At 44.7% G+C, this 17,038-nt stretch overlaps 1 protein-coding gene across 1 annotated transcript in view; it reads left to right on the top strand.

The window, feature by feature from the left end:
* LOC124045228 (disks large-associated protein 2-like) overlaps nt 1–17,038 on the top strand; it is a 48,583-nt gene that overhangs the window by 29,949 nt on the left and 1,596 nt on the right. Inside the window, exons 5-8 of the mRNA XM_046364501.1 lie at nt 10,526–10,911; nt 14,203–14,288; nt 14,459–14,901; nt 15,012–15,103. Coding sequence (XP_046220457.1) covers nt 10,526–10,911; nt 14,203–14,288; nt 14,459–14,901; nt 15,012–15,103 — 1,007 coding nt within the window. The remainder of the gene's footprint in view (nt 1–10,525; nt 10,912–14,202; nt 14,289–14,458; nt 14,902–15,011; nt 15,104–17,038) is intronic.

Here is a 17,038-nt window from a genome sequence, read left to right on the forward strand (position 1 = left end):
AAATAGTAGTGCATGCATATCCAGTCACCATCGACTCGTTTGATGAGTTTGATGACTCTCTGGAGCCAGAATGGCCACCTTGTCCAGAATCAGAGGACCAGGCCACTGATTGCCCATCTGATCCATTTATGGTCCATTTGGACTTAACCACCTTCAATTCCTCAGATGAATCTGATCTGGACTCAGTCTTCTTGGATCCGCCAGAACCTCTGGAGACTGTTAGTGTGAGTTCATCAGATCTCAGCCCAATCGCCATGTACACACCACCAGACCCAGTTTCTCTGAGCCCCCCCAGTCTGGACCAAACCTCTATATACCAAATGGAATCAGTGTCTGTGGACCCAGCTATGGAGCACCGATTAGATCAAATGCATGAATACCTACCTACTGAGTTCCCTGAAGATCCAGAACCACAGGACCAAGTTACAATACATTCACCTGGTCTGTTCTCCTTCGTACTGGACAGTCCATTCACCCCAGACTCAGTAGACCTGGACTCAGCCACTATGTGCCACCCAGAGCTAATCATCCTAGGCCTAGATCCACTACTATTATCACAAGACACAGCTAGCATTAGCTTGTCCCCATTTGAGATGGCACCCATGGAGCCAGAGGATGCCACGGGGGAAGCCACAGATACCTCTGGCATGGATGTCTTTGAGGACCCTGGAGATCCAGAGGGGGAGACAGCTCCTGACAACCCAGGGAAGTCTCACTGTGACCAGGCCTTTCTGTGGGACAGGTGGCAGCAGAAGACTCCCCAGTGGGAACCCCGGTCCATGAAGAGGAGTTCTAGTGTGGAGCTGTGGAGCGGGAGATATGAGTACAACAGTGCTGAGATAACATACATGTCTCTGACACTCTGAACAGTAAGAAGAATGTAGCGGTGAATGTATTGGTAGCCGATTACAGCATGGGAACATTTAGTATTGATGTCCAAAGGTGGTGTATTTTCTGGGAACCATGGCCACGTAAAGCTCTGTATGAGTGTTTCCTATTGCATAGGATAACCCCCTGCCCATTAATGTGTTTGACATTAGCTGACTACATTAGTGGCAGCAACCACATAGTTGAATGGAATGCACCATAAGAATGTGATGAACAATCGAAGAAGTTGAGTGTACATCAGACTTCGATGGCACTTGGCTTGAACTGATGGACCAAAGCATTCTGAACTGCTGTAAGCATTCGTGAACATTGACGTGAACTGTTCTTACGGTTCTTTAAGAGGACTAGTAATGAATGTATCATTTTTAATCGATGAGTCTGTCGTCTCTCACGAATGGCATTTACCACATGTTTTACCAAAGACTCTGTGAGGCTCTGTGGTAGACTAAATAGACTGCCCTTTGCTTATGGTTCTTGACAATCTTTGCGCTGACTGTGGATACATTGTTTTTCTGCGGATATATTGTTTTTCCATGACATATCTTGAGTTTTCTGTTCAATGTCACTCCGGAATGGAGCAAAGTAAATCTGGGGAAGTTATCATATAACCATACATCCCAAAGACTGGCTGTTGGATCATATGAGCGATTGGATTTACTCTATAGGAACAAACGGGAACCTCGGGAATTGACATTGTTCATAAAATCTGATTATGGAACAGAAGTACTCAGTAGCTGTTTGGACTGTTGGGAATACTTTCACTATATGTTTTGTACACGTGCAGAAACACACCACAGATACATATGCACACACACTTTAAAGAATCTTTGAATCCACAAATCACATTACATTCAAAAAGGATTCAAACATTTCAACTGTTTTCTGTATGTATGGACACTTAAAGATACAGAAAGCACCTTGTTCTCCAACAGCTAGGCTGCCCATAACAGCTGAAACAGAGCAGTACCAAGCCAATTGCTTTTATTTAGTCTTTGGCAGACCTGCAATCTGGAGGCCACAAACTGTACGCCTATGTACGTGGCCAAGACGGCCAACTATCAGTGCTACTAGCTTGCACCTATATCCAAGGCTGTCCAAGCTGGATACGAGGGGCTGGTATTTAAAGTTTTAAGAAGCGTGTCACCAAAGGCCTGCTCCATGTGAGCACCTCCATCTGGCCTCCCCTAAAACAACAATATATGGGGTATTTGGTACACAGGAAAATGCATTATAATCAACATCAAACTAACTTACACAAGAATATTTAAGGATGTGTGCCGTTGGGGAGACGATCGGTCTCACCTCACTGGCTGTCAGGTGGACAATGCAGTCATGTCTAGCAATGTACAGGTCCTTGTATGAACAGCAACCATTCGCAAACATGGGTAACAGACTCCCTTGCATTTGACTAGAATACAAAAGAGGTCATGGTTTACAGGGTACCAGAGTGCTAGCACACACACACACACACACACACACACACACACACACACACACACACACACACACACACACACACACACACACACACACACACACACACACACACACACACACACACACACACACACACACACACACACACACACACACACACACACACACACACACACACACACACACACACACACACACACACACACACACACACACACACACAGTTACTATGCCTATCCCTTGCTTTTGTCAGTCTTGTCCAACACCTACACTGTATACATCTACAGATATTTGACAGAAACTTCAAAGACATCTGTTGGGATGTTTCCCTTTCAATGTCAACTCCATCCATCCCCAGGTAGCAATGGCATGGAGGTCCTGTCTGTCTGTCTGCCACAGGGGAGTGATGTTGCCATGTCTCTACTGTCACTGATCATCCTCATGCTCAGGAACCAAAGACTGAGAATGTCATTCTAACAGCTGCTATTCAAGTCTATCCAAATGTTAATGTTCATCCTTTTGTATACAACAAAACATGTAAATCACCAGATAATTTCTAAGAATTACTGGTGACATTATTATTGACCTGGACACCCGGGATAGTGACGATGTTAAACTGCGTGGTTATGATGATTCTGAAGACGTATTATTTGGACACCTACTGTACTGCGTTTGGTGCTGGGTCGTATATTTCTGTGCCCAGTGTTGGGAACAGATCCCAGAGACTATTGAAAATACAGAATGACAGCTCTGCTACCAGCAAGGCACCAGCCAGAGGAAACACAAGACTTCCGTGCTATCCTTATTAAGGAGCTGTGTATGAAATAGCCCATTAAATCATGGGCCCTAACAAAGTACACTGAAAAGAAGATTAGATTAGAAATGTATTTGATGAGAAATGTATTAGATTAGATTAGAAATGTATTTGAGCCTAAGAAGTGATACTCTCTCCTATTGTTTTGAGCAGAAACTGTGCTAAATTCCTTATTTTCATGTGCTGCCGTTTAGAACAGTTAGATCAATTGGCTGAATCTGACAAGGTTTTCACAGGAGAGACGTTAATTAGGTTGTATTGTCACATTCATTTACTTCCTTTCCACTGCATAATACATCAGACTTCCTCTCGCTGTTGCTCCGTTGTTGGATGTTTCATTAGATACAGTGTCGTCTAGAAGCAGGCCAAGACGTTATGACCTACCAATTGTATGGTGTTCACATTAGGACAGCAACATTTGATGCAGCATGAACACACCTCTGACTCGTGATTTAATGAAAGTGTCGGTGTAGAGAACAGCGTGTGATCAGCCTAGAATGTTCTTAGTTGTTTTGGATGGGCTATTTTACCCAACATTGATAGCTGGAAGTAAAAAATGCTCTCCTTAAGTAGTTATTATAATTACTATCACCTACTGCTTACTGTCATGTTAGGAACGTGAAGAGATTCTTCTTCTTCCTCCCTCATTGCCTACTATGGCGTTCCGTCCATTGCTTAGCAATCCCCAAAGTGCTCATCAACATGGCAGTGCATGAAGTTCTTTTTCTAAGCCCTCCCAGGAAGGTGAGCCATGCTTGCCAATGCCCATACCCTTAACTGCCCATCCATCATTCATTCTTTTCTGTTTAGACATGCTAAACGCTCAGCTTTCTTACAAGGATGCTAATGCCGTCTAACAGCCAGCCAATGATCTCAGCTGCTTTAGCTTGAGAGTGATGCGCAAATGTCTCAGCGTGATTGCTGGGATTTGCTTCCTCTTTGTACGTCTTCTCATAGCCTCTTACTGACCCTATTACAGTTTCCAGGGTCAACTAGGGTCATACCCTATATGAGAAAATATCTTTCATTTCACATTTAAATCATTTGAAATGTACAGATGTACAATCTGATTGCTAGTTAAAAACGATCATCAAGGAACCAAAACTTTAGTCAGCTAATTATGAGCCAAAAGCCTTATCTTCTGAGTGCATATTTCTATGGATAGATGGCCACAAATGTCACCATTCTTTTCACTGTGTGAATATACAGGTAACTTCCCAAATAAAGGAAACACTTGAGTAAATGAGGGATACAAAGGGATATTGAAAGCAGGTGCTTCCACACAGGTGTGGTTCCTAAAATGAATTAAGCAATTAACATCCCATCATGCTTAGTGTGTGTGTGTGTGTGTGTGTGTGTGTGTGTGTGTGTGTGTGTGTGTGTGTGTGTGTGTGTGTGTGTGTGTGTGTGTGTGTGTGTGTGTGTGTGTGTGTGTGTGTGTGTGTGTGTGTGTGTGTGTGTGTGTGTGTGTGTGTGTGTGTGTGTGTGTGTGTGTGTGTGTGTGTCAGATCTAAACCCAATTGAACACTTATGAAGATCTGGAGCGGCACCTGAGACAGCGTTTTCCACCACCGTCAACATAACACCAAGAATGGTGTTGCATCCCTCCAATCGAGTTCCAAACACTTGTATAATCTATGCCACGGTGCATTGGAGTTGTTCTGGCAGCTTGTGGTGGCCCAACACCCTATTAAGACACTTTGTGTTGGTGTTTCCTTTATTTTGTCAGTTACCTGTATTTTACTGTTGAAGGAAAAAGTATTCTGCTGCTTCCTCACAATCCAATCATGGTGTTTGAATTGATACATTATCCTTGATTTATCTGCCACTTACAGTATGTAGCTGTTTTTCTGTATAGTGTACTGTGATTGGTGCATGTTCTGGGCACTAGGCAGGATGTTGAATGTGATTGGCTGGCTTGTTTCAGGGATCCAGTTTCGCCTTCCCTCTACCTGCACCATTGACCGGACGACCCACGAAACCCCAGGTAAACCTCCTGTCCGAGCCAATAGCTGGTGATGAATAATATTTTTTGAACCAGCGTCATTATTATTTATTCATGAAATACAGTTCAAATGCTGTGAAAGAGCAGTCCCACCATCACACGGGCTTATCAAATCCATCAAGACAACGCACAGCAACACCACCACATTCTTTTACTGCTGAGACCCAGCGACTATCTCTGTGTTCCTGTTTGGTCACTCCTGGCTGTTTTCTCCTTGAGCATCTCTCTACCTTATTGATTCATGAGGCACAAGCCTTGATCTCAAAGGTAGATTGAAAAACGACAGTGGAATGTCAAATGATCCCGCACCCACTCCTCTTCTACGCCGTTATCCTCTCCCCCTCCTGAAACGGGCTGAGGGAGTGAGAGAAGTCGTGAGTGCTCTATCGATGACGCGATCCATGACGCTATCGATGACGAACGCTTTCCGGACATTGGCCCACATAACTGATGGTCTGTCAGTTATGAGCCCCCTTGCCTCCCTCCCTCTGTCCCTCCCTTCAACCAGACACCCCTCATGCCCCCTCTCTCTCTACCCAGGTCCAGCCAGGACTGCAGCAACCCACCTCACACACACACACACACACACACACACACACACACACACACACACACACACACACACACACACACACACACACACACACACACACACACACACACACACACACACACACACACACACACACACACACACACCCTTCTCCTCTGTACAGGCCAAGGTTTCTATGTTTATTTCCTTGGCCCTTACTGAACCATATGGCGGGCAGAGCACTTTGTCAAGTCATTTTGTTTTAAAGGATGGAGTTCAGGCAAGGATATTTACATCAGCCACTGTGGCAGATGGTGTGCTGTCAGCTATGGAGTGACAAAGAGGAAGTCACTGGTGTATGGCACACTTCTCTCTCCTGTCCTGTCCTGTCCTGTCCTGTCCTGTCCTGTCCTGTCCTGTCCTGTCCTGTCCTGTCTCTCTCAAAGCTCTCTCTCTCTCTCTCCTCTCCTCTCCTCTCCTGTCCTGTCCTGTCTCTCTCAAAGCTCTCTCTCTCTCCTCTCCTCTCCTGTCCTGTCCTGTCTCTCTCAAAGCTCTCTCTCTCTGCCTCTCTCTCTCTCTGCTCTCTCTCTCTCTGCTCTCTCTCTCTATGCACTCACTTCATGCTCTCTCTCTCTGCTCTCTCTCTCTAGGCACTCACTTCGTGCTCTCTCTCTCTGCTCTCTCTCTATAGGCACTCACTTCGTGCTCTCTCTCTGCTCTCTCTCTCTAGGCACTCACTTCGTGCTCCCCCCCCTCTCTCTGAAGTAGTTTTAGTTAGTGTCTGAGGTAGTTCTCATCTTAGTTTTTGTTTTGTTTTTTTGGGCTGGGACACTCTTGACAGTGATGATAATAGAGTTCTCCATCCATCCACTTCCCAGATAATTTACATATCCTTAAAAGCCTGTGAAATAACGCACTGTTTTCTGAGAGTGATCAATTTCATCTGGAAGAAATGCTCTTAATGACACGTCCCTCGCTCTCTCTACTATTAGCATACAATTCAGACCTGATAAATTGCGATTCCCTAACGGAGACTGAGCACTTGAATCACACTCATTGTGTCTCAAATTAATTAAACTGGATGTGTGTGTGTGTGTGTGTGTGTGTGTGTGTGTGTGTGTGTGTGTGTGTGTGTGTGTGTGTGTGTGTGTGTGTGTGTGTGTGTGTGTGTGTGTGTGTGTGTGTGTGTGTGTGTGTGTGTGTGTGTGTGTGTGTGTGTGTGTGTGTGTGTGTGTGTGTGTGGTGTTTAAGCACAAAACGGTTCAGCATGATGAATTTGTAATGCTAAAGTTTTCCATAAGAAATTATTTTGAGTTTTAAGAAAATATTTAAAAGAAAAAACAGTTACTATTGTTCTATTCAGAAAGCACAGTTTACCACTTAACTCAGCAGCATTCTCGTCAGCACAATGTTCTTGTTTAGTGTGAAGAAAATGTGTCCATGTTGTTGTCATGGAGATGAAGAGCGGGTTCTCTCTCTGGTTAGTTATTGTGTGATTTAAAGGTAAAGTAAACCACCTGTCTGCCTGGTATGGTTGCCATTGTCGTTATGACCTTCAGGTCCTAAGATACGTCTTTCCTTTTACATGCAGCTCACAGGCTTTTCTGCATTTCAATCATCATTTGAAATCATTTGTTCTTGTTGAATTATTCTTCTTATTTTTTGTATTTGTGTACATGCCTCAAACTGTGCCTGGACGTGAATGGACAGCCTAAATGCTAAGTAACACTGCCAAGATGAGGGGCAAGAGTTATGAGTCTCCATTGCATGACTTGCTTAGTAATAATGTGTTTATTTTGGTCCGTCTGCTGAATCATCTCTCTCTTTCTCGCTTTCTCGCTTTCTTTCACTCTCTTCCTCACCCTCTCTTTCTATCTCTCTTGTTCGCTCGCTTTCCCTCCATGTCTATCTCTTTTTTTAAAAATCTGTTCTTTGTTACACTCTCTCTCTACTGACTCATCTTGGTGACCTCTTTGAGATACTTTTGTGAATGGGAAACTAAGTGCTTACCTACTGTATAATTCAGGGTGTTCCTCATTCCCTCTCTGAGAGTTCTGATGAGCCAAGACCACTCTGGGTTTTGATCATTAGATGTTCTTTAAATGGACAAGCTGTTTGTATTGGGCTGCTCCTACAAAGCTCTCTTTTAAAGAAGAAGACACATCAAACCCAAAGTAATTTATTAGTCCAGCAGTCCATCTCTGTGGATGTAAAACCATATTCTCTTAGAATCTGTTGCTCATCAAGTACATGTAAGGAGAAGGGCTGTCAACCCTCCACAGTGAATAACACTCAGTGGCCTTTCCTCTCTCTGATCGTCAACAGCAAAGCCCTACAGTACCTCACCTACTTCAACTACCACATATACATATACAGTTGAAGTCGGAAGTTTACATACACCTTAGCCAAATACATTTAAACTCAGTTTATCACAATTCCTGACATTTAATCCACATAAAAAATCCCTGTTTTAGGTCAGTTAGGATCACCACTTTATTTTAAGAATGTAAAATGTCAGAATAATAGCAGAGAGAATGATTTATTTCAGCTTTTATTACTTTCATCACATTCCCAGTGGGTCAGAAGTTTACATAGACTCAATTAGTAAATCAAATCAAATCAAATTTATTTATATAGCCCTTCGTACATCAGCTGATATCTCAAAGTGCTGTACAGAAACCCAGCCTAAAACCCCAAACAGCAAACAATGCAGGTGTAAAAGCACGGTGGCTAGGAAAAACTCCCTAGAAAGGCCAAAACCTAGGAAGAAACCTAGAGAGGAACCGGGCTATGTGGGGTGGCCAGTCCTCTTCTGGCTGTGCCGGGTAGAGATTATAACAGAACATGACCAAGATGTTCAAATGTTCATAAATGACCAGCATGGTCAAATAATAATAAGGCAGAACAGTTGAAACTGGAGCAGCAGCACAGTCAGGTGGACTGGGGACAGCAAGGAGCCATCATGTCAGGTAGTCCTGGGGCACGGTCCTAGGGCTCAGGTCCTCCGAGAGAGAGAAAGAAAGAGAGAATTAGAGAGAGCATATGTGGGGTGGCCAGTCCTCTTCTGGCTGTGCCGGGTGGAGATTATAACAGAACGTGGCCAAGATGTTCAAATGTTCATAAATGACCAGCATGGTTGAATAATAGTAAGGCAGAACAGTTGAAACTGGAGCAGGAGCATGGCCAGGTGGACTGGGGACAGCAAGGAGTCCTCATGTCAGGTAGTCCTGGGACATGGTCCTAGGGCCCAGGCCAGTTGAAACTGGAGCAGCAGCATGGCCAGGTGGACTGGGGACAGCAAGGAGTCATCATGTCAGGTAGTCCTGGGGCATGGTCCTAGGGCTCAGGTCCTCCGAGAGAGAGAAAGAAAGAGAGAAGGAGAGAATTAGAGAACGCACACTTAGATTCACACAGGACACCTGAATAGGACAGGAGAAGTACTGTACAAATTAGTATTTGGTAGCATTGCCTTTAAATTGTTTAACTTGGGTCAAACGTTTTGGGTAGCCTTCCACAAGCTTCCCACAATAAGTTGGGTGAATTTTGGCCCATTCCTCCTGACAGAGCTGGTGTAACTGAGTCAGGTTTGTAGGCCTCCTTGCTCGCACATGCTTTTTCAGTTCTGCCCATACATTTTTCAAAAGGATTGAGGTCAGGGCTTTGTGATGGCCACTCCAATACCTTGACTTTGTTTTCCTTAAGCCATTTTGCCACAACTTTGGAAGTATGCTTGGGGGTCATTGTCCATTTGGAAGACCCATTTGCGACAAAGCTTTAACTTCCTGACTGATGTCTTGAGATGTTGCTTCAATATACCCACACACTTTTCCATCCTCATGATGCCATCTATTTTGTGACATGCAGTCCCTCCTGCAGCAAAGAACCCCCACAACATGATGCTGCCACCCCCGTGCTTCACGGTGCACCAGTCCTCCAAACATAACGATGGTCATTATGGCCAAACAGTTCTATTTTTGTTTCATCTGACCAGAGGACATTTCTCCAAAAGTACGATCTTTGTCCTCATGTGCAGTTGCATACCGTAATCTGGCTTTTTTATGTCAGTTTTGGAGCAGTGGCTTCTTCCTTGCTGAGCAGCCTTTCAGGTTATGTCGATATAGGACTCGTTTGACTGTGGATGTAGAGACTTTGGTTTCTTCCAGAATCTTCACAAGGTCCTTTGCTGTTGTTCTGGGATTGACTTGCACTGTTCGCACCAAAGTACGTTAATCTCTAGGAGACAGAACGCGTCTCCTTCCTGAACGGTATGATGGCTGCGTGGTCCCATGGTGTTTATACTTGCGTACTATTGTGTGTACAGATGAACGTGGTACATTCAGGCATTTGGAAATTGCTCCTAAGGATGAACCAGACTTGTGGAGGTCTACATTTGTTTTTCTGAAGTCTTGGCTGATTTCTTTTGATTTTCCCATGATGTCAAGCAAAGAGGCACTGAGTTTGAAGGTAGGCCTTGAAATGCATTCACAGGTACACCTCCAATTGACTCAAATGATGTCACTTAGCCTATCAGAAGCTTCTAAAGCCATGACATACTTTTCTGGAATTTTCCAAACTGTTTAAAGGCACAGTCAACTTAGTGTATGTAAACTTCTGACCCACTGGAATTGTGATACAGTGAATTATAAGATAAATAATCTGTCTGTAAACAGTTGCTGGAAAAATGGCTTGTGTCATGCACAAAGTATATGTCCTAACTGACTTGCCAAAACTATAGTTTTTTAACAAGAAATTTGTGGAGTGGTTGAAAAGCGAGTTTTAATGATTCCAACCTAAGTGTATGTAAACTTCAACTGTGCATTCCTTTTAACTTTGACCTCTTATCTTTCAGCGGTCACGTACACGAACAACTACAAGAAGACGACCCCTCCGCCGGTCCCACCCCGCTCCACCTCAGGCTCCAAGCCCCTCATCTCCGTCACTGCCCAGAGCAGTACAGAGTCCACCCAGGACACGTACCATGAGGGCAGGCACCCTCGAGGGTGGGGGGACGGGCTGGGTCTGAGCCTGGGCAGGGCCCTGTATAACTCCACAGACAGCCTGGACAGTGCCAAGGCCGTGACCATAGCCATGGAGGCAGCTGGGCTGAGGTCTGGGAAGAGGCACCCGTCCACAGACCGTCACAGTCACAGCTCAGTGATGACCTGTGATAAAGCCATCCTGGTGTCCAAGGCTGAGGAGTACCTCAAAACACCACGCTCCTCCATAGGGATACAGGTGAGGGACACACACACACACACACACACACACACACACACACACACACACACACACACACACACACACACACACACACACACACACACACACACACACACACACACACACACACACACACACACACACACACACACACACACACACACACACACACACACACACACACACATTCATAAGGTCACACACTCACACATCCCATTCTCCTTTAGGTCTAAAAATGGCACCAATGAGTCATCTTACTGCAATCCATTAATTTGTTTTCAACTCGCTTTACTGAATGAGTCTCTCTCGCCCTCTCTCACTCTATTGTGACCCTGAGAATAAGGGGCTTGATCACACACGCAGTCTGCGGACGTCAGATGTATCCATGCCCCTGAATAAAACAGACAGACCGGTAGACAGGCATCCCTTCAGACTGCACACAGCCTTTCATCAATAGAGAATATTAGAGTTGTTCTGCTTGTTTGTGGAGACAGGTGAGTCTCAGTCACCCAGAGATGATCAAGCAGCCTATCCTAGGGGATGAATGATGATGATTTTAAGTGGCTGAGCTGAACGTCGTTACGCTCATCGTGGTGGGCCTGAATTATATTGGTTTTCAAATTGGCTCCAGTGATGTGTGTAAAATACAGAAGCATTTTGATTAGAGATGGCTGGCAGTGTGAAGGTCCATGGTTATTGAAACAACCAGAAGGGCTGCATGCAATGCAGAAAATGCATCAAAACTTCCTACAAAGTGTATCTTTAAACTGTGCCACTAGTATTTGGCCAGTGTAGTAAGATCAATCTAAATTCACCTGCATCATCACAAACCTCCTGGGGATATACAGTACAGTATAATTAACCTCTGGAAGTGTAGCCTATAGCCTATAATTTGACCTTTCACCCCTTACTTCTGGCAGGACCCCAATTTTCTGCACTTTGAGTTTTGACCCCGCTGTGTTTGAGTTTTGACCCCTCATCTTCTGGGGTACATTAAAGTGTACGGTGTCCGTATTGGGACAGTATAAGAATGGATCCTGTAGCAGGACCTTACTCTCACGACCAACCTACCTTCATCTCAGTGAGACTAAGCCATGTCTGAGTAAAATGCTGATGCCTACAGTTTCCAAAGTTTTCACACCTGTGCTGTGTGTGTAGTATATGTGTGTATAGCGTAGTGTGTGTGTGTGTGTGTGCAGCATGATGTGTGGGTGTTCACCAAACCAGTTTTTTTTTTGTCTCTGCCAGCACACTTTGAACATTGCCCAGGCTCTCCAAAAAATCTCCTCTCCTCATCCATCATAGAGCAGCAGTCTCTCTGAAATGGACTTTGCTTTGTGCCAGAAAGTAACAGAGGTCACCTCAACCAGCAGCAACTCACCGCTGACTCTCTTTCTGGGAAAGATGGGGGGTCAGAGCACTGTCACCCGTTGTGCTGTTTGTACCAGGCTACTCTGCAGTGTAACATAATTTACATTTTACCTCAGATGAAAGGGAGCTAGAAGAATAACAACAAACCACTACGGGGTGGGCTGTATCAGCTGATCACCGCTAGTGTAGGCTAGATGAATGAGCTAGTTAACGAGGCTATGCTGTCACAACTAACTGACTAGTCTTTACTTGATTTGAATTTGTTCTACTATTGACCGATGCAAACTGCTGTTGCTTTCTTCCCTGTCCCTGTACGTGAGACGACACACGATAGCAATTGCAAAGCACACCTACACGTGGTATTCATTTCAAACTCACTGCCCGGCAGATGTGCATGTGACGAGGAAGAATGCAGCAAGGCACCGCCACGCTCGTGGTGGCAGGAGGGCGGTGGAGGGGACATTTGTTCAAGATAAATGACTTCATGAGAAATGATGTAGTTTGATAGGCAATTTGTTGCATTTATAGTTGCAAGAAAGAAAATAGACAAAACATTTAATAAAATGTATTTAGTAAAAGAAAACTTTTTTCAGAGGAGGGCAAAAGGGCTCTATCGATGCACATGGCTACTAGACATGAACACACACTCCTCCATTCGTTTCAAACCACTTAAAGCTAAAGAGTTATTAATGTGAGTTTGGAGCTTTTAAGGCTTAAGGCTCTCAGACAGACAGCCGTTCCATGCTGGCCCTAGTCAGGATTCTGCCTGCGTCGGCTGGAACACTGTCAGGGTCAGGCCATTAACTCAGAACTGGGGGAAGGTGTGATCTCTCAGAGGGAAGGAGGATTAAAATGTGGATGAATTGATTTTCAAATTACCCTGCTAATCATATAGTAAATTGTAAAATTAGAAGTCTGCTGTTCTCACACTTGTGTTACTCATCAGAGACACAGCCTGGGAGTGGGCTTCTCAAGGACTAATTCTAGCTACCACACACACCTGCCTCCCAAATATTACTAGTCCATGTAGACTGTAGGTTATATGTAACTTCAGGATAAAACCTTTATTGACAATACTTCTAATAAAGGGCCAGCCATACAGGATGCAATGGTTTTTGTTTGAAATACAGTCAGGTCCATAATTATTGGCAGCTTTGATAAAATGATTTAAAAAAGACTATAAAATGAATAATACAAACACTGAGCTATATTTCATGCTCCAAATCTATTATTTTATACTAATGCAATTGCTCAATTGGGGTTATTGTCTTGCTGGAAAATCCACTTGCGGCCAAGTGTCAGCCTCCTGGCTAGGGAAACCAGGTGTTTGGCTAAAATGTCACGGTACTTAGTAAAGTTCATGATGCCTTTGACCTTAACAAAAGGCCCCAAGACCAGTGGGAGCAAAATAGTCCCATATCATCAGAGATGTCCCACCATATTTTTGTAATGCAGTCTTTTTTTGCTCATCTTTATTAAGGGTGCCAATCATATGGAGAGAGTGGGGTTCAGTTAGAGGATCCGTGCACCCTCAGGACAAACAGGGATCAGTCTCTATCATCCCTGGCCAGCACCATGCACCAATGAACACTAACCAAAATCTGTGTGTCTGTGTCACACACCAAACCCCTGGTGATCACACCTCGGTAACTCCCTAAATCAGGTTTTGTAATACGTTTCTTTTTTTTAAAACCACCACCACTGTGTATCTCCACCACGGCAGCTTGTTGTTGGTATAAATCACTGTGCTGAGGGTGTAGACAAACTGGTTGTGTTCGGTTGGGTTCTCTGCCTCCATAAATCACACTGCAGTTATGTTCTGACAGGCCGCTTAGAGTTGAGGAGGTGCAGCACCGGCCCCAAACCAATAACCCCACGGACATCTGAGAGCGGTAATAATGAGAATACTGTTGCTATGTTATTATGCTGCATTAGGTGGAAGCAGCCACCGACTCGGAGTCAGAAAGTAAAGGGTCGAAGGAATACCATTCTGTGGGGATCCAGGTGGAAGCTGACAGACGGTAAAATTACTTTTTTAATAGGTTCCTTTTCCCATTTCTGGATTTGTGCTAATCTTTAACAATGTGTTGTTATTAACGTCACCAGCCTTTCCTCTTTCTCTACCTGGGTGTGTTTGTTTACAATATCCCTTGATGGCCTAAATATTTGCTTTCCCTAATTTGTGTCTCAGAGGGCAGGGCAGGTTGAAGCGCTCCAACAGTGTAACAGCCTCTGTGCAGGCTGACATGGAGATGGAGGGGTTTCCCACCATGGAGGACAAGGGCCTACAGTTTGGAGGGGGCTTCCTAGGGGGGCACTCTGAGCCCAGCACGCCCACCCAGTATGGGGTGCGCACCGTCCGCACCCAGGGCCTCTTCAGCTACCGGGAGGACTACCGGACCCCTACGGAGCCCCCTTGCCCCCAGCAGACCTCCAACGAGACCACCTGGCAGCTAGAGCCCCCCTCCCCTAGGGAGCCAGCAGAGTCGTCTGGCGAGTCGGGCCGGACGTCCCCCGCCTTGCGGAGGGATGGAAGCTGGTTCATGCAGCTGCTCCACGCAGAGACCAAGAGGATGGAGGGATGGTGTAAAGAGATGGAGGCAGAGGCGGAGGAGAATGACCTCTCTGAGGACAGTGAGTGGGATAGGAGTCATCATGTACAGTCAATTAGCAGACATTTTTCTCCCATAGAGACTCGCAAGACTTTCCTATGACAGATGATCAGTTGAATGTCTGTCTTTCAGTCCTAGGTAAAATCAGGAGTGCGGTGGGCAGTGCTCAGCTCCTTATGTCTCAGAAATTCCAGCAGTTTTACTGGTTGTGTCAGCAGAACCTGGTGAGTAACAAGTCACTGTGTGTGTGTCTGTGTACATACGGTATGTGAGCGTGTTTGTGAGTGTGTGTTTAAAAAAAAACTGTTGCACTACTCTGTGAAAGGAAAGGACACTGTTATATTGGCTGCATTCCTGTATCCACCGGTATGGTTCTCCTGTCTCTTACATAGAATGGCTTAGGCCAACAGGTCAGAAGCTTTTAAATGCACCATTGAGTGTGAAAAAAATCATATTTTTTTGTGTTTCTATCTGAGATGTGAACGTCTTGAGGAGAACAATGAGAGACTGTGAATGTACGCATTTCCCAATGATGCACTCACAGCTCTGACTAGAATACTGAGACGCCCGCCTTTTACATGAAGAACTATTGCCACAGTCCACTCTCTTCATTCTATCAAAAAAACACTCGGAAGGGCTGGAATATATGGACGATACTTTCCTCGCCTCTAATCTTACCCCTCTTTATTGATATCAGCCAAATATCCAATATTTCAGATTAAGCCTGTCTTTGCTTATGAGAAAAATGTGTTGCTATTTTTTGCCATATACAGCGGAAATTGCTGCATTCAGGAAAGGCTGAAAAGTGCACAGGGATTATTTAGTTTGAACTAGTCTTTTATATAGAGTTTTCCTGCTTCTATTTCCCTCACTGTAGGGGAGAGGAGAGCAGTTATTAAAGCTTACCCAAACTGCTGCATCTCTCCATATGACAAAGACAGTTTACAAATAATACTGCATACACTTTCAGAACATGGATTTGAGTCCGTTTGAAGAAGTGGCGTCCACAAATAAGAGGCTTAAGGAGATGTCTAATTGCGCTTTATCGAGCAGTCTCCCCCCCCCCCCCCCCTTTTCTCTCCTGGATAACATAAGCTGGAGTTGAACAAGCTTTCAAAGACAGACGCAGAGCAAAGCAGCAAGTTTTATTGTGGGAGGAGCTACAGCATTAAGTCATACTGACACTGGCAAGGCTTACATTTCCCAGAATCCTTTAATGTGTCAGCCTCATTCACTCCCCCAGTATAAGTTGATGCTTTTCTATTTGTTTGCTTATGCTGGATTGTGTGCAGCCTTCTTTTTGAACCCCCCGGCAATATTGATGAGATGAGCCCAGCGCTGGCTTCCCGCTACTTCTCCTTTGGGTCTCTGTGTATCTCCCCTGTGAAGTTTCAGACCGAGACGATGAATGAGGTAGATCAGTGATGGGGTGAGATCTCAGCCTGTCACAGCCTCTCCACACTGCTATGAGTCACCCATCAGGCCTGATCTGGTGCTGTGCATTCAGAATAGTGCCTCAGTGCCTCTACACCCCGCCACCCCCCCACACCTCTTCTACCTCTACTACCAGGCCCCGCCCCACCACTCTATACTATAGTGGGAAACTGGATAAACTTACCCCGGGCTGTAATCTAATTGTAGTCTCAGAACTTATTGAATTACCATTTGGCAGGTACTTACTGTATGTACTGTAGTATAAGGTATACTACAGCTTTAGGACTTATATAACTACCAAAGATTTACCTGGTATGTATCTACATATACTGTAGGTCTTAGCATCACTTTCTAGTGGCAGTGACCTAAACTATTGCGTTTAGAACTTTTGCAATTACCTTTTACCAATGTACAGCAACTGTATTTTTTAACACTGAGTAAGTACTGCTTACCATTTTTACTTTCTGAGACCTTCCACTATTCATTGTAATTCAGAGTGAACCTGGCCTTTACTCCAGAGCCTATATATTCAGATCTACATCCAGAATGCAGCAGTCTGAAATGCCACCAGACAGTCGGCTGGGATATTGTTGTGCCCTCCAGCCATTCAATATATGAAGCACATAAAGTCACTGAATTAATGGGGGAGATGGTGACCCGCATCCAATGGGATGCTATGGATCTTATTTCTCAACTCTTAACTTCATAACAGAGTTGGAGGTATT

This window comes from Oncorhynchus gorbuscha, linkage group LG10, assembly GCF_021184085.1.
Source record: "Oncorhynchus gorbuscha isolate QuinsamMale2020 ecotype Even-year linkage group LG10, OgorEven_v1.0, whole genome shotgun sequence".
Classification (NCBI taxonomy): Eukaryota; Metazoa; Chordata; class Actinopteri; order Salmoniformes; family Salmonidae; genus Oncorhynchus; species Oncorhynchus gorbuscha.